The sequence below is a fragment of the Spermophilus citellus genome (genome assembly GCF_964194105.1).
Source record: "Spermophilus citellus genome assembly, chromosome: 6".
Lineage (NCBI taxonomy): Eukaryota > Metazoa > Chordata > Mammalia > Rodentia > Sciuridae > Spermophilus > Spermophilus citellus.
Window position 1 is genome coordinate 75371153 of NC_138187.1, and position 16414 is coordinate 75387566.

The 16414-nt window shown below is 35.7% G+C and overlaps 1 protein-coding gene across 6 annotated transcripts in view; it reads left to right on the top strand.

Moving 5' to 3' along the window:
- Positions 1-16414, top strand: part of CACNB2 (calcium voltage-gated channel auxiliary subunit beta 2) — a 362803-nt gene that overhangs the window by 183996 nt on the left and 162393 nt on the right. The window contains exon 1 of one of the 6 annotated variants that reach the window (XM_081298771.1): positions 7267-7382. The exons of the other annotated variants lie outside the window; for them this stretch is intronic. Within the exon in view, the coding sequence (XP_081154897.1) occupies positions 7332-7382 (51 nt within the window). The 5' untranslated portion in view covers positions 7267-7331. Of the gene's footprint in view, positions 1-7266; positions 7383-16414 lie in introns of those variants that run through there. 6 annotated transcript variants of the gene reach the window in all.

Sequence of the window (16414 nt, forward strand, 5' to 3'; positions counted from 1 at the left end):
GAAATTAAAACCTTCCACGATAAACAAAAGTTAAAAGAATTCGCAGCTAGAAAACCATCTCTTCAAAAAATCCTTGGCAAAACATTACAGGAAGAGGAAATGGAAAATAACAATGAAAACCAACAGTGGGAGGTAGGACAGTAAAGGGGGGACAGCAATCAAAGAGGAAAACAAATCAGGTTTAGTAACATTAATAAACAAATATGGCTGGAAGAACAAACCATATCTCAATAATAAACCTAAATGTTAATGGCTTAAACTCACCAATTAAGAGACACAGGCTAGTTGAATGGATCACAAAACAAGACCCAACGATATGCTGCCTACAGGAGACAAATTTGATAGGAAAAGATATACATAGACTGAAGGTGAAAGGTTGGGAAAAATCATACCACTCATATGGACTGCGGAAACAAGCAGGAGTGTCCATACTCATATCAAACAAAATAGATTTCAAGCCAAAGTTAATGAAAAGGGATAAAGAGGGACACTACATACTGCTCAAGGGAACCATACACCAACAAGACATAACAATCATAAATATATATGCCCCAAACAATGGAGCAGCTATGTTCATCAAGCAAACTCTTCTCAAGTTCAAGAGTCTAATAGACCACCATACAATAATCATGGGAGACTTCAACACACCTCTCTCACCACTGGACAGATCTTCCAAACAAAAGTTAAATAAGGAAACTATAGAACTCAATAACACAATTAACAACCTAGACTTAATTGACATATATAGAATATACCACCCAACATCAAGTAGTTACACTTTTTTCTCAGCAGCACATGGATCCTTCTCAAAAATAGATCATATATTATGTCACAGGGCAACTCTTAGACAATATAAAGGAGTAGAGATAATACCATGCATCCTATCTGATCATAATGGAATGAAACTGAAAATCAACGATAAAAGAAGGAAGGAAAAATCATGCATCACTTGGAGAATGAACAATAGGTTACTGAATGATCAATGGGTTTTAGAAGACAACAAAGAGGAAATTAAAAACTTCTTAGAGTTAAATGAAAACACAGACACAACATATCGGAATCTATGGTACACACTGAAAGCAGTTCTAAGAGGAAAATTCATTGCTTGGAGTTCATTCCTTAAAAAGAAAAAACCAACAAATAAATGATCTCATACTTCATCTCAAAATCCTAGAATAAGAAGAGCAAAACAACAGCAAAAGAAGTAGAAGGCAAGAAATAATTAAAATCAGAGCTGAAATTAATGAAATCGAAACAAAAGAAACAATTGAAAAAATTGACAAAACTAAAAGTTAGTTCTTTGAAAAAATAAATAAAATCGACAGACCCTTAGCCATGCTAACGAAGAGGAGAGAGAACCCAAATTACTAGCATACGGGATGAAAAAGGCAATATCACAACAGACACTTCAGAAATACAGAAGATAATCAGAAATTATTTTGAATCCTTATACTCCAATAAAATAGAAGATAGTGAAGGCATAGATAATCTGGGCAGATCATATGACTTAAGAAATTTGAGTCAGGAGGATATAGACAACCTAAACAGACCAATAACAATAGAGGAAATAGTTGGTAGTCTTTTGATGGTTTCTTCTAAGAAAAGCCCAGGACCGGATGGGTATACAGCAGAGTTTTACAAAACCTTTAAAGAGGAACTAACACCAATACTTTTCAAGCTATTTCAGGAAATAGAATGTATTTGGAAGTTCTCCCTCTTTTTCTATGAATCACCCTGATTCTGAAACCAGACAAAGACACTTCAAAGAAAGAAAACTACAGACCAATATCTCTAATGAACCTAGATGCAAAAATCCTCAATAAAATTCTGGCAAATCGGATTCAAAAACATATCAAAAAAATTATACACCATGATCAAGTAGGATTCATCACTGGGATGCAAGGCTGGTTCAATATACGGAAATCAATAAATGTTATTCACCACATCAATAGACTTAAAAATAAGAACCATATGATCATCTCGATAGATGCAGAGAAAGCATTCGACAAAGTACAGCATCCCTTTATGTTCAAAACTCTAGAAAAATTAGGGATAACAGGATCATACCTCAACATTGTAAAAGCAATCTATGATAAGCCACAGGCCAGCATCATTCTGAATGGAGAAAAATTGAAGGCATTCCCTCTAAGATCTGGTACAAGACAGGGATGCCCTCTCTCACCACTTCTGTTCAACATAGTCCTGGAAACACTGGCCAGAGCAATTAGACAGACGAAAGAAATTAAAGGCATAAAAATAGGAAAAGAAGAACTTAAATTATCACTATTTGCAGATGACATGATTCTATACGTAGCAGACCCAAAAAGGTCTACAAAGAAACTATTAGAGCTAATAAATGAATTCAGCAAAGTGGCGGGATATAAAATCAACATGCATAAATCAAATGCATTCCTGTATATCAGCAACAAATCCTCTGAAACGGAAATGAGGACAACTACACCATTCACAATAGCCCCCCAAAAAATAAAATACTTGGGAATCAACCTAACAAAAGAGGTGAAAGACTTATACAATGAAAACTACAGAACCCTAAAGAGAGATATAGAAGAAGACCTCAGAAGATGGAAAAATATACCCTGTTCATGGATAGGCAGAACTAACATCATCAAAATGGCGATATTACCAAAAGTTCTCTATAAGTTCAATGCAATGCCAATCAAAATCCCAACAGCATTTCTTGTAGAAATAGATAAAACAATCATGAAATTCATATGGAATAATAAAAGACCCAGAATAGCAAAAACAATGCTAAGCAGGAAGTGTGAATCAGGCGATATAGCAATACCAGACTTCAAACTATACTACAGAGCAATAGTAACAAAAACAGCATGGTACTGGTACCAAAACAGGCGGGTGGACCAATGGTACAGAATAGAGGACACAGAAACCAATCCACAAAACTACAACTATCTTATATTTGATAAAGGGGCTAAAAGCATGCAATGGAGTAAGGATAGCATCTTCAACAAATGGTGCTGGGAAAACTGGAAATCCATTTGCATCAAAATGAAACTGAATCCCTTTCTCTCGCCATGCACACAAGTCAACTCAAAATGGATCAAGGAGCTTGATGTTAAATCAGAGACACAGCATCTGATAGAAGAAAAAGTTGGCTAAGATCTACATACGGTGGGGTCGGGCTCCAAATTCCTCAATAGGACACCCATAGCGCAAGAGTTAACAACTAGAATCAACAAATGGGACTTACTCAAACTAAAAAGTTTTTTCTCAGCAAAAGAAACAATAAGAGAGATAAACAGGGAGCCTACATCCTGGGAACAAATCTTTACTCCTCACACTTCAGATAGAGCCCTAATATCCAGAGTATACAAAGAACTCAAAAAATTAGACAATAAGATAACAAATAACCCAATCAACAAATGGGCCAAGGACCTGAACAGACACTTCTCAGAGGAGGACATACAATCAATCAATAAGTACATGAAAAAATGCTCACCATCTCTAGCAGTCAGAGAAATGCAAATCAAAACCACCCTAAGATACCATCTCACTCCAGTAAGATTGGCAGCCATTATGAAGTCAAACAACAACAAGTGCTGGAGAGGATTCAGGGAAAAGGGTACACTTGTTAATTGTTGGTGGGACTGCAAATTGGTGCAGCCAATTTGGAAAGCAGTATGGAGATTTCTTGGAAAGCTGGGAATGGAACCACCATTTGACCCAGCTATTCCCCTTCTCGGTCTATTCCCTAAAGACCTAATAAGAGCATGCTACAGGGACACTGCTACATCGATGTTCATAGCAGCACAATTCACGATCGCAAGATTGTGGAACCAACCTAGATGCCCTTCAATAGATGAATGGATAAAAAAAAAGTGGCATTTATACACAATGGAGTATTACTCTGCATTAAAAAATGACAAAATCATAGAATTTGGAGGGAAATGGATGGCATTAGAGCAGATTATGCTAAGTGAAGCTAGCCAATCCTTAAAAAACAAATGCCAAATGACTTCTTTGATATAAGGGGAGTAACCAACGACAGGGTAGGGAGGAAGAGCTTGAGAAGAAGATTAACATTAAACAGGGACGAGAGGTGGGAGGGAAAGGGAGTGAGAAGGGAAATTGCATGGAAATGGAAGGTGATCCTCAGGGTTATACAAAATTACATATAAGAGGAAAGGAGGGGTAAGAGAAGAATAATACAAGTGGAAGAAATGATTTACAGTAGAGAGAGAAAAGGGGAGGGGAGGAGAGGGGAGGGAAAAGGGGATAGTAGAGAATAGGATAGACAGCAGAATACATCAGACACTAGAATGGCAATATGTAAATCAATGGAAGTGTAACTGATGTGACACAGCAATCTGTATACGGGGTAAAAATGGGAGTTCATAACCCACTTGAATCAAACTGTGAAATATGATATATTAAGAACTATGTAATGTTTTGAACGACCAACAATAAAAAAAATAAAATAAAAAAAATGTAGAGGTGAGCCAGGCCTGTAATCCCAGCCTCTCGGGAGGTTGAGGCAGGAGGATCCTGAGTTCAAAGTCAGCCTCAGCAATGGCGAGGTGCTAAGCAACTCAGTGAGACCCAGTCTCTAAATAAAATACAAAATAGGGCTGGGGATGTGGCTCAGTGATTGAGTGTCCCTGATTTCAATCCCTGGTACCCCCGCCCAAAAAAAAAGTGGCCAATGGAAAAAATATTTGTAAATCATATATCTGGTCAAGGGTTAATGTATAAAATACATAAGAAGGTCACAGCTCAATAGAAAAGAGATAACACAATTTAAAAACCAGAGAACCTGAATATATTCCTCACCAAAGACATAAAATTAACTCACAGGAACACATGAAAGGCAGCTCAAGAGATGGCTGCTGTCAAAAATACAAGAGATAACCAGTTTGCGGTGGGGTGGGGGGTGGTGAAGAGAAAGGGAGCCTTTGTACACATAGGTTCCTAAGGCATCTTAAAATTTTTCAGCTTAGGGGCTGGGGTTGTGACTCAGTGGTACAGCACTCACCTAGCACATGCGAGGCTCTGGTTCGATCCTCAGCACCACATAAAAGTAAATAAACAAAATAAAGGTATTGTGTACAAATAAAAAATAAATATTTTTTAAAAAGTTCTGCAACTTGCTTTTTCTACTAATATTTGGTTTGTGGGGATTTTTCTATGTAGTTAATTTCTGAACCTTTGACTTTTACCACTGAATGGTGCTTCAGAGCTTTGTATCTACTTTTCGGTTGAAATGCATTTAGGTTAGATTTTTTTTTTCTGTGACCCAGAGATGCTACAGACATTTTGTACATGCCTCTCCCTGTATACTTGCAGGAGAGTGTCTCTGGTCATGCACTTTCATCACTTGGTATCCAAGTAAGATTGGCTTCAAGACCCGCCCTTACCCCTGCCATGAGTACCCAAATCTGTGGATGCTTAAGTCCCTTGTATAAAATCGCATAGTGTTGCCTATAACCTATACACATTTTCCTATAACCTATACACATTGTTGATATGATATCCAATGCAATGTAAATGCTCTGTGAATGGTTTTGATACATTAATGTTTAGGGAATAACAACCAAAAGGTCTATGTGTGTGTTCAATACAGGTACAGCTATTTTTTCCCCCTCAACTATTTTCAATCTGTAGTTGGTTAATCCCATGAATGCTGAACTCACAGACAGGGAGAGCCAACTGCATTGAGACTGAGACCGTGCTCATTGGCAACGTGGCCACATTCTGCCAGGTCTCTAATGTGACTGTACAATTGTTGCTCCTACCAATTGTATATGAATGTCTGACTGTTCTTCAGTAGGGCTTTGCACGCCTTTTCTGTGAAAGGCAACAGAAATATTGAAGGCTTTGTGAGCTACATGGCCCCTGTCACCACTAGTCAACTCTGCTATTGTAGGACAAACACAGCCATAGAACATATATGTATAGAAAAGGGTAGTTTGTTGTCATAAAACTTTATTTAGGAATGCTATTTTTTTTTTTTTGTACCGAGGATTGAACTCAGGGTGCTTAACCACTGATCCACATTTTTTGCCATTTATTTACATTTTATTTAGTGACAGGGTCTCACTGAGTTGCTTAGGGACTTGCCTAATGGCTGAGGTTGGCTTTGAACTTGCAATCCTCCTGCCTCAGCCTCGGGAGCCACTCGAATTACAGGTGTGTGCCACTGCCTCCACAAGGAACACTGACTTGAATTTCATATATTTTTCATGTGTCACAAAGCCTCATCCTGCTTTTGCTATTTTCCCCCAATATATAAAAATGTAAAACACATTCTTAGCTTGTAGGTCATGCAAAATGGGTGGCTAGCTAGCTAGATCTGGCCCAGGGACTGTCCCCTTGCCAATCCCTGCCTGACATCTTCACCAAGATAGGGTATTTTCAGATTTCTTGAATATTTCCATTCTGAGGGGCATGAAGTGGCAAACCGTGACCTTGGTTTCTATTTCCTGATTACTAAGGAAGCGAAGCATTTAAGCCTATTTACTGGGTAGTAGGATCTTCTCTTCTATGATTTATCTATTTGTGTCTATTTTTCTTGTTTTAGGTTGCACGTCTTCTCTTTAGTGACTTAAAAATGTATTTCTGGATAGTAGCCATTTGTCATATGCATTGCAAATATGTTCTCAAGAATATTGTGGTTGTTGTTTCACTTCTGAGTATCTTTTGATGAGGTTTTTAATTTAAACATAAACTTATCCTGATACTTCTCTGATTATAAAATATCTCCGCCAGAAGCATCGAGAACTTTAAAGGCAGTGGAAGAGAAAGATATCATTTTCTCATATGCCAAAAAGAAAACATTTCTTCACTGGGTGGGTGTAGAAGAATGTTTTTGCTTTAATTCCACACTTTTTCAGGACAGTAGTTGAATGCTAAGAGCTTACTCAGTTGTGCAATCTATTTTTCTATACTGCAGAAACTATCTTTAAGCACTTTGTGACCAGTGCTGCCTGCAGGCATGCATCTGATATTAATGAAGTGTTACTTTGCTTTGACAAGTTTGCAAGCCTCTTTCTTCCAAGCCAGCTGACGTCATTCAAAGTAGAAAGAGACCCTCCCACTTGCATTTGCTAATTGACTTTGATGGGCTTCTTTGCTGTGCCTAACTGGTTTTGGAACTGGGAGAGCTATTGTCATCTGAAGAACTTTAGAAAGTCATACCGACTAAGATTCCACACCCCAAAACAGCAAGGAAAAAGAAAGTGATTGCTATTCTGTTCAGCAGAGCCAGACTTGGCCGTGGTTAGCTGGTCTGGAGTTCTTGCTCCTGTGAAGGGTATTCCCGCTGAAGGGCTGTGCCCCCTCGGAACTGGGCTGGCATGCTTGACAGACGCTTCATGTCTCCTCAGACTAAATTCATTATTCCTGGGGTAAGCAGACTGGGAGGGAGGCAAGCCAGATGTGTGGTGTGGTTTCAAGAAAAGGAGAATGTCCTTAACTGTTAATGAGCTCAAGCTAAAATCATGTTAGTTGCTTTACTTTTTCAAGATTTTCTTGGCTTACCAGAAATGTCACTCAGAGTTATCACTTAACAGCTAAGGTGGTTAAAGCAAGTAAAACTGTGACTCTCGTTTTAAATGGTATCTTACTGAAATCCATTTAGCAACTTGTGGGGAGAGGAAGGGTCTGGAAAACTTGGTGGAAAATGGAAATGCTTTTCCCAGCTGCAGTCAGGCACTTGTTGACTGAGAGCTGGATCTGTCTGATAGCCACTGATCTTTTGGTTTGTTTCTGAGACCTTTCTATAAATCAGGATGATTTGACTTCCTATGTTGCTGCAAACTAAGATTTTATTGTTGTTGGTCACTTTAAAATTTTTGAATTTAGTTGTGTACAAACAAGAGATTCTAATGTTTTGAAACACTGAACACCAACCTTTACAGATACCAGGCCTGAATCTTTGGATCTTTGAATTTGGATCAGAGCTTTTACAGAAAAGATCTTATCCTTATATCAATATATCATTTTGATAACAATTATCATTAGATAATAAAATTATGTTACTAAGCGTCAGTTTCATCACCTGTAAAATTAGGAATATTAAGTTTCAAGAGAATTTAAAACAGATTATATCATTACTGACAATGGTATCATTAGCGTTATTCTACGGAAGCCTTCAAAAATATGCCAGAACCTAAAATTAAATTAGAGCCTGTAAATATAAAAACCACAAGGTTGCAAATATTTGTGGTAATAACATGCAGAAATATTTTAAAGTCAATTAAATTAAGCATGTTTGAAAATTCCTTCCAAGTTACCTCTTTTGTTTCTAATTGTTCCAACTTATGCTAAACTTAAAGAAAAATACTTGCTAAAAAATATCTGTGTGGTAACCATTTTTTCTGTTTTGTTAAAATATACTCTGACACACTTAGCTTAATTTTATGTGATTTCCATGATCGTTCATGATATTTCATTTAAAATTGTTTAAAGATACAGAAGGCCATTCCTTGTGTTGGTCCCCATTAGATTGTGTTTACCATGTTTGTGTTCCTACAGGCTCTGGTATGGCTGGCAATTCATGCACTCAGCATATAAAGATTTCTGGGCATTAGCTACTTTATACAAATTCCTGAAACTTTTCAAATGCCCCTTACATTAATTTAGAAATTGTTTCATTCCTGTTCCATTGTCCCTGTGGGTTTTTCTTTTTCAGTTTTTTATTGTTATACATGACAGTAGAATCCATGTTTACATAATTATAAAAGCATAGAGTATATCTTGTTTTAAGAAACATCTGGAATAATCATTTCCTGTAGACTTCCCTACTTTCTAAATATCTTATCAGACCTGAGATAACTGCTGGGTTTTTGTTGTTGTTGTTGTTGTTGTTGTTTTGTTTGTTTGTTTTTCCTGCAGAGAAATTCTGGTGTGAATTGGGAAAGTATATAACCTGCAGCTCAAATTGCCAAATGTTCAAATTGCCAAACCCATTCCACCAGTCATTTTGAATAGTTTTAGCAATGAAAATGGTCACAGTAATGTCACATTTTCTAAGTAGAAATGTCAGTCTATATGAATCTAAAATAGTCACATGAATAATGTATTCTAAGTTAATTTCAGGGAGATATATGCTCTTAAACTATTTCTTTCTAGAAAATTTCTTTCCTTGTTTCCTGTATCCTGGCTGCTTCTAATTTTAACTAACACTGTGTTACAATAGAACTATGAACACATGGATTTTTGTTTGATTAAAGTTCAAAATAACTTTTTCATGATTTTCTTCTGTATCCATTTAACATTTCCAATTGACTCTTCCTCAAAGTTCTCCAATAATGACCAAAATTCTTCTTTTATTATTTGGACAGTAATACAAATGAAGCAAACTTTAAAATATATGTAAATTTATATACGCATATTTATGTGTGTCTGTAAATGCATCATGGGATAACTTTTAAGGATGCCAAATTATGTAGTCTTTCTTTGTTCTAATCCAGTACAATTTCAGCTTTTATAATATTTGTAATTTCTAAAGTCACTCCAAACCCCATCTGTATGAAAACACATTTAGAAATTATTTTTCATTTGCATTAGAATGATATTAATAAACCAAAGCAATTTGGAAGAGATAATTGCTTTTTCACTGCCAAAGGCAATAAAATATATATATATATATGTTAGTCCACCTTGTATTAAGTATAGTTGTTATCTTTTCATGGGTTCTGGTATTCATACATTATTGGTAAATTGAATATAGTGATCATTCAGATTTGTGAAGATTTTTTCTATGTATTTATGATATCACCTATATTTTATTCTATTTTTTAACTGTGTTTAAGAGTGTTGGGATTTAATCAGACTTGACATTGAATCTTAGAATATCCCCTTAATTCTTGATTCAGCAAGCATTGTTTTCTCTGACCTTCAGTTTCATCATCTGTAAAATTAGGAATAGTAACATCTATCAAAAAATGTATTACAGACTATGAGTATATACGGACTACTCAGCATAGTACCCAGAGTTATGGAAGGAACTCGTGTGCTTCCCTACATTTCCTGCACTGGTTAAGAATGAAACAACTTGGCTTCGAGATCCCAAACTGTATTTATGATAGACAACAAGAAAAAGTCATCAGTTATTTTTTTTATTTGCATTTCAGAGGAAAGGGGAAAGATGAAATAACACTCTTGAGACATGAGTCTCCTAACTGGAAATGTGTGGATCCTCTATCAGAGCCTGGGAGGGGAAGACAAGTGTAGACCTTTGAAAAGTGTGTGTCAGTATTTTGGTCTTTGTACAAGTGACCATTTTCTATCTTCCGTGAATTCTCAAGGTGGTCCTTAACTCCCAGTGGTAAAGAACCAGAGCTCCTGAAAGGAAATAAGCCAAAAAGATGACGGATGCTTACTATTCTAGGCTGAAAGATGTAGTTCAGTAATAGGGCGCTTGCCTAGCATGTATAAGACCCTGGGTTCAGTCCCCATTGCCAGAAAAAACAAAATATCAGAATCTAGTAGTTATCCAATTATTCTTTCTTTCTCTTTAAAAAAAATGGCTTTAGCAACTTAAATGTAAAGAGGAAGTTACCATGTGACATTGTATTCTTGTATATTATAAAATCAATAATGGTCTAAGGCTACAGGTTTCTGCATCACTTTGCAACTACAATTTTTATTTCAATAGAAGTACAATGTTAGTAAGACTGGGGATAATAGTATACACAGGGATGCCTTGCGGACGTTACCTGTCAGAGATGCCAACCCATTTGATATAACCTCGCCTCATGAAGCAACGACTTAAAACTATTTAAACTATTTAAAAATAGAGGAGATATTAAAAGAATCGTTGTGGATGTAGAAATACTTCCTAATCTCACCATTCTTTTTTTTTTTTTTTTTTTTTTTTTTGGTACCAGGGATTGAACCCAGGAGCACTTAACCAATGAGCTACATCCCCAGCCTTTTCCTGTTTTTTTTAATATATTTGCATATTTTATTTCAAGACCGGGTCTCATTAAGTGTCCTAGGGCCTTGCTAAGTTGCTGAGGCTGGCTTTTGAACTCGCAATCCTCCTGTGTCAGCCTCTTGAGCCATTGGGATTACAGTCATGCACCACCACATCTAGCTGTAATATCACCATTCTTTTTTATTTTTTTAAAAATTTTTATTCTAATTTGTTATGTTATATTTGACAGTGGAAAGTATTACAATTCATATTAATATAGGATAGAATTTTTCATATCTCTGGTTGTATACAAAATATTCACACCATTCATGTCTTCATACATGTACTTAGGGTAGTGATTTTTATCTCATTCTACTATCTTTCCTACCCCATGCCACCACCCTTCCTCTCCCACCACTTTGCCCTACTTAGAGTTCGTCTATTCCTCCCATGCTCCCCCTCTCAAGCCCACTATGAATCAGCCTCCTTCTATTAGAGAAAACATTCAGCATTTGGTTTTTCTTACAGAGAGAGAGAATTTTTTAATATTTATTTTTTAGTTTTCGGTGGACACAACATCTTTATTTTTATGTGGTGCTGAGGATAGAACCCAGCGCCCCACACATGCCAGGCGAGTGCGCTACCGCTTGAGCCACATCCCCAGCCCCATCGGCATTTGTTTTTTGGGATTGGCTAACTTCACTTAGCATTATCTTCTCTAACTACATCCATTTACCTGCAAATGCCATGATTTTATTCTGTTTTATTGCTGAGTAATATTCCATTGTGTATATGTATCATATTTTCTTTATCTGTTCATCTACTGAAGGGCATCTAGCTTGGTTCCACCGTTTAGCTGTGTCCCTGTAGTATGCTGTTTTTAAATCACTTGGGTATAGATCAAGGAGAGGAGTAGCTGGGTCAAATGGTGATTCCATTCCCAGTTTTCCAAGGAATCTCCATACTGCTTTCAATATTGGCTACACCAATTTGCAGTCCCACCAGCAATATATGAGTGGGTCTTTTCCCCCACATCCTCACCAATACTTATTGTTGTTTATATTATTAATAGCTGCCATTCTGACTGGAGTGAGATGAAATCTTAAAGTAGTTTTGAGTTGCATTTCTCTAATTGCTAGAGATGTTGAACATTTTTTCATATATTTGTTGATTGACTGTACATCCTCTTCTGAGAAGTGTCTGTCCAGTTCCTTGGCCCATTTATTGATTGGATTATTTGTGTGTGTGTGTTTAGCTTTTGATTTTTTTTTTACATATACTAGAGATTAGTGCTATATCTGATGTGCAAGTGGTAAAAATTTGCTCCCAAGCTGTAGGCTCTCTATTCACCTCACTGATTGTTTTAGTGAGAAGATTGTTTCAGCTGACAAGACGCTTTTTAGTGTTAATTCATCCCATTTAATAATTCTTGATTTTAATTCTTGTGCTATAGGAGTCTCATTAAGGAAGTTGGGGCCTAATCCAATATGATGGAGATTTGGGCCTACTTTTTCTTCTATTAGACACAGGGTCTCTGGTTTTATTCCTAAGTCCTTGATCCATTTTGAGTTGTTTTGTGCATAGTGAGAGATAGAGGTTTACTTTCATCTTGATACATATGGATTTCCAGTTTTCCCAACACCATTTGTTGAAGAGGCTATCTTTTCTCCAATGCATGTTTTTTGTGCCTTTGTCTAATATGAGATAACTGTAATTTTGTGAGTTAGTCTCTATATCCTCTATTATGTATCATTGGTTTGGTCTATCAGTCTATTTTGGTGCCAATACCATGCTGTTTTCATTACTATTGCTCTGTAGTATAGTTTAAGGTCTGGTATAGTGATGCCACCTGCTTCACTCTTCTTGCTAAGGATTGCTTTAGCTATTCTGGGTCTCTTATTTTTACAGATGAATTTTATGATTGCTTTTTCTATATCTATGAGGAATGTCATTGGAATTTTGACTATAATTTCACAAAATCTGTATAATGCTTTTAGTAGTATGGTCATTTTGACAATATTAATCCTGCCTGTCCAAGAACAAGGGAGATCTTTCCATCTTCTAAGTTCCTCTTTAATTTCTTTCTGTAGCATTCTGTAGTTTTTGTTTTAGAGGTCTTTCACATCTTGTTAGGTTGATTCCCAAGTTTTTTTTTTTTTTTGAGGCTATTGTAAATGGGATAGTTTTCCTCATTTCCCTTTCAGAGAATTTGTCACAGATATACAGGAATGCCTTTGATTTCTGAGTGGTAATTTTATATCCTGCTATTTTGCTGAATTTGTTTCCTAGTTCTAGAAGTTTTCTGGTGGATATTTTTTGGGTCTTCTAGTATAGAATCTTATGGTTGGCAAATAGTGCTAATTTGAGTTCTTCTGTTCCTATGTGTATGCCTTTAATTTCTTTTGTCTGTCTAGTTGCTCTGGCCAGTGTTTTAAGAACTATGCTAAATAGAAGTGATGAAAGAGGGCATCCCAGTCTTGTTCCAGTTTTTAGAGGGAATGCCTTCAATTTTTCTCCATTTAGAATGATGTTAGCCTGGAACTTAGCATAGATAGCTTTTACAGTGTTGAGATTTGTTCCTGTTAACCCTAGTTTTTCTAGTGTTTTGAACATGAAGGGGTGCTATATATTGTTGAATGCTTTCTCTGCATCTATTGAGATAATCATATGGTTTTTATCTTTAAGTCTATTGATGTGATGAGTTACATTTATTGATTTCCATATGTTGAACTAACCTCGCATACCTGGAATGAACCCCAATTATTCGTGGTACACTATCTTTTTGATATGTTTTTGTAGTCAATTTGCCAGAATTTTATTGAGAATTTTTTCACCTATGTTCATTAGAGATGTTGGTTTGAAGTTTTCTTTCTTTGATGTGTCTTTGCCTGATTTGGCAATCAGGGTGATATTGGCCTCATAGAATGTGTTTGGAATTGCTCCCTCTTTTTCTACTTCCTGAAATAAATTGAAGAGTATTGGTATTAGTTCTTCTTTACAGGTCTTGTAGAACTCGGCTGTGTATCTATACAGTCCTGGGCTTTTCTTGGTTGGTAGGCTTCTGATAGTGTCTTCTATTTAATCGATTGAAATTGATTTTTTTTAAATTGTGTATATCATCCTGATTCAATTTGGGCAAATCATATGACTCTAGAAATTTTTCAATGCCTTCGATATTTTCTTATTTTATTCAAGTACAAATTTTCAAAATAATTGCTAATTATCTTCTATATTTCTGTAATGTCCATGGTAATATTTCCTTTTTCATCACAGATGTTATTAATTTGAGTTTTCCCTCTCTGTTCTCTTCCTTAGCATGGCTAAAGGTTTGTCAATTTTATTTATTTTTTCAAAGGACCAACTTTTTGTTTTGTCAATTTTTTTCAATTGTTTCTTTTGTTCCAATTTTATTGATTTCAGTTCTGATTTTAATTATTTCCTGTCTTCTACTGCTTTTGGTGTTGATTTGTTCTTCTTGTTCCATTCCTTTGAGATGTAATGTTAAATAATTTGTTTGTTGACTTTTTCTTCTTTTAATAAATGAATTCCATGCAGTGAACTTTCCTCTTAGTATTACCTTCATAGTGTCCCAGAGATTTTCATATGTTGTATCTGTGTTCTCATTCACCTCTAAGAATTTTTAATGTCCTCCTTTATGTCTTTTAAAACCCATTGTTCATTAAGTAGCATATAATTTAATCTCCAGGTGTTGGAGTAGCTTTTAGTTTTTATTTTATCATTGATTTCAAATGTCATTCCATTATTATCTGATAGGATGCAGGGTATTATCTCTACTTTTTTACATTTGTTAAGAGTTGCTTTGTGGCACAGTATATGGCCTATTTTAGAGAAGGATCCATGTGCTGCTGAGAAGAAAGTGTATTTGTTCATTGAAGGATGAAATATTATATATATATATATATATATATATATATATATATATATATATATATATATCAGTTAAGTCTAAGTTATTGGTTGTATTATTGAGTTCTATAGTTTCTTTGTTCAGCTTTTGTTTGGACAGTCTATCCAGTGGTGAGAGAGGTGTGTTAAAGTCACCCAGAATTATCATGTTGTGGTCTATTTGACTGTTGAACTTGAGAAGAGTTTGTTTGATGAACATAGATGCTCCGTTGTTTGGGGCATATAAATTTATTATTGTTATGTCTTGTTGATGAATGTTTCCCCAGTATAAAATATCCTTCTTTATCCCTTTTGATTAACTTTGGCTTGAAGTCTACTTTATTTGTTCTGAGGAATGGAACCCCTTCTTGCTTCCACAGTCCATGTGAGTGGTATGATTTTTCCCAACCCTTCATCTTCAGTCTGTGGATGTCTTTTCCTATGAGATGAGTCTCTTGGAGGCAGAATATTCTTGGGTCTTTTTAAAATCCAATCTGTCAGTCTGTCTTTTGATTGGTGAGTTTAGGCCATTGATATTCAGGGTTATTATTGAGACATGATTTGTATTCCCAACACTTTTTGTTTATTTTTGTTATTTAACTTTACTTGATTTCTCCTTTGATTAGTTTTTCCTTTAGTGTAATACTTTCCTTTGCTGATTATTATTGTTGTTTATCAATTCCTCTTCATGGAATATTTTGCCAAGAATGTTCTGTAGTGCAGGCTTTCTAGTTGTGAATTCTTTTAACTTTTGTTTATCATGGAAAGTTTTTATTTCATCATCAAATCCAAAGCTTAATTTTGCTGGATATGATTCTTGGTTGGCATCCATTTTCTTTCAGAGCTTGACATGTGTTGTTCCAGGATCTTCCAGCTTTCAAGGGCTAGCTTAAAAAATCTGCACATATTCTAATTGGTTTCCCCCTATATGTAATCTGATTCCTTTCTCTAGTGGCCTTTAATATACTCTCCTTATTCTGTATATTAGACATTTTTATTATAATTGCCTTGGTGTGGATTTGTTGTGATTTTGTACATTTGGCATCCTGTAAGCCTCCTGAATTTGGTTTTCCAATTCATTCTTCATGTTTGGAAATTTTTCTGGTATTATTTCATTGAATAGATCACTCATTCCTTTGGTTTGGAACTCTATACCTTCCTCTATCCCAATAACTCTTACATTTGGTCTTTTTATGCCATCCCATATTTCTTGAATGTTCTGCTCATGGTTTCTTACCATTTTCACTGTGTGGTCTACATTCTTTTCAAGATTATATATTTTGTCTCCATTGTCTGAGGTCCTGTATTCCAAGTGGTCTAATCTGTTGGTGATGCTTTCAATTGACCTTTTAATTTGGTTTATTGTTTTTTTCATTTCAAAGATTTCTGTTTGGCTTTTTTTAAAGCCCTCTATCTCCCTATTGAAGTAATCTTTTGCTTCCTATATTTGTTCATGTAGTTTTTTGTCAAAATGATCTTTTGCTGCCTGTATTTGCTCTCTTATATCATCCTTTAATTCACAGAACACTTTAATTATGTATCCTGAACTTCTTCTCTGTCATTTCTTCTGCTGTGCTGGGCATGGATTGTAATAATGTGGTGTCTTGATTT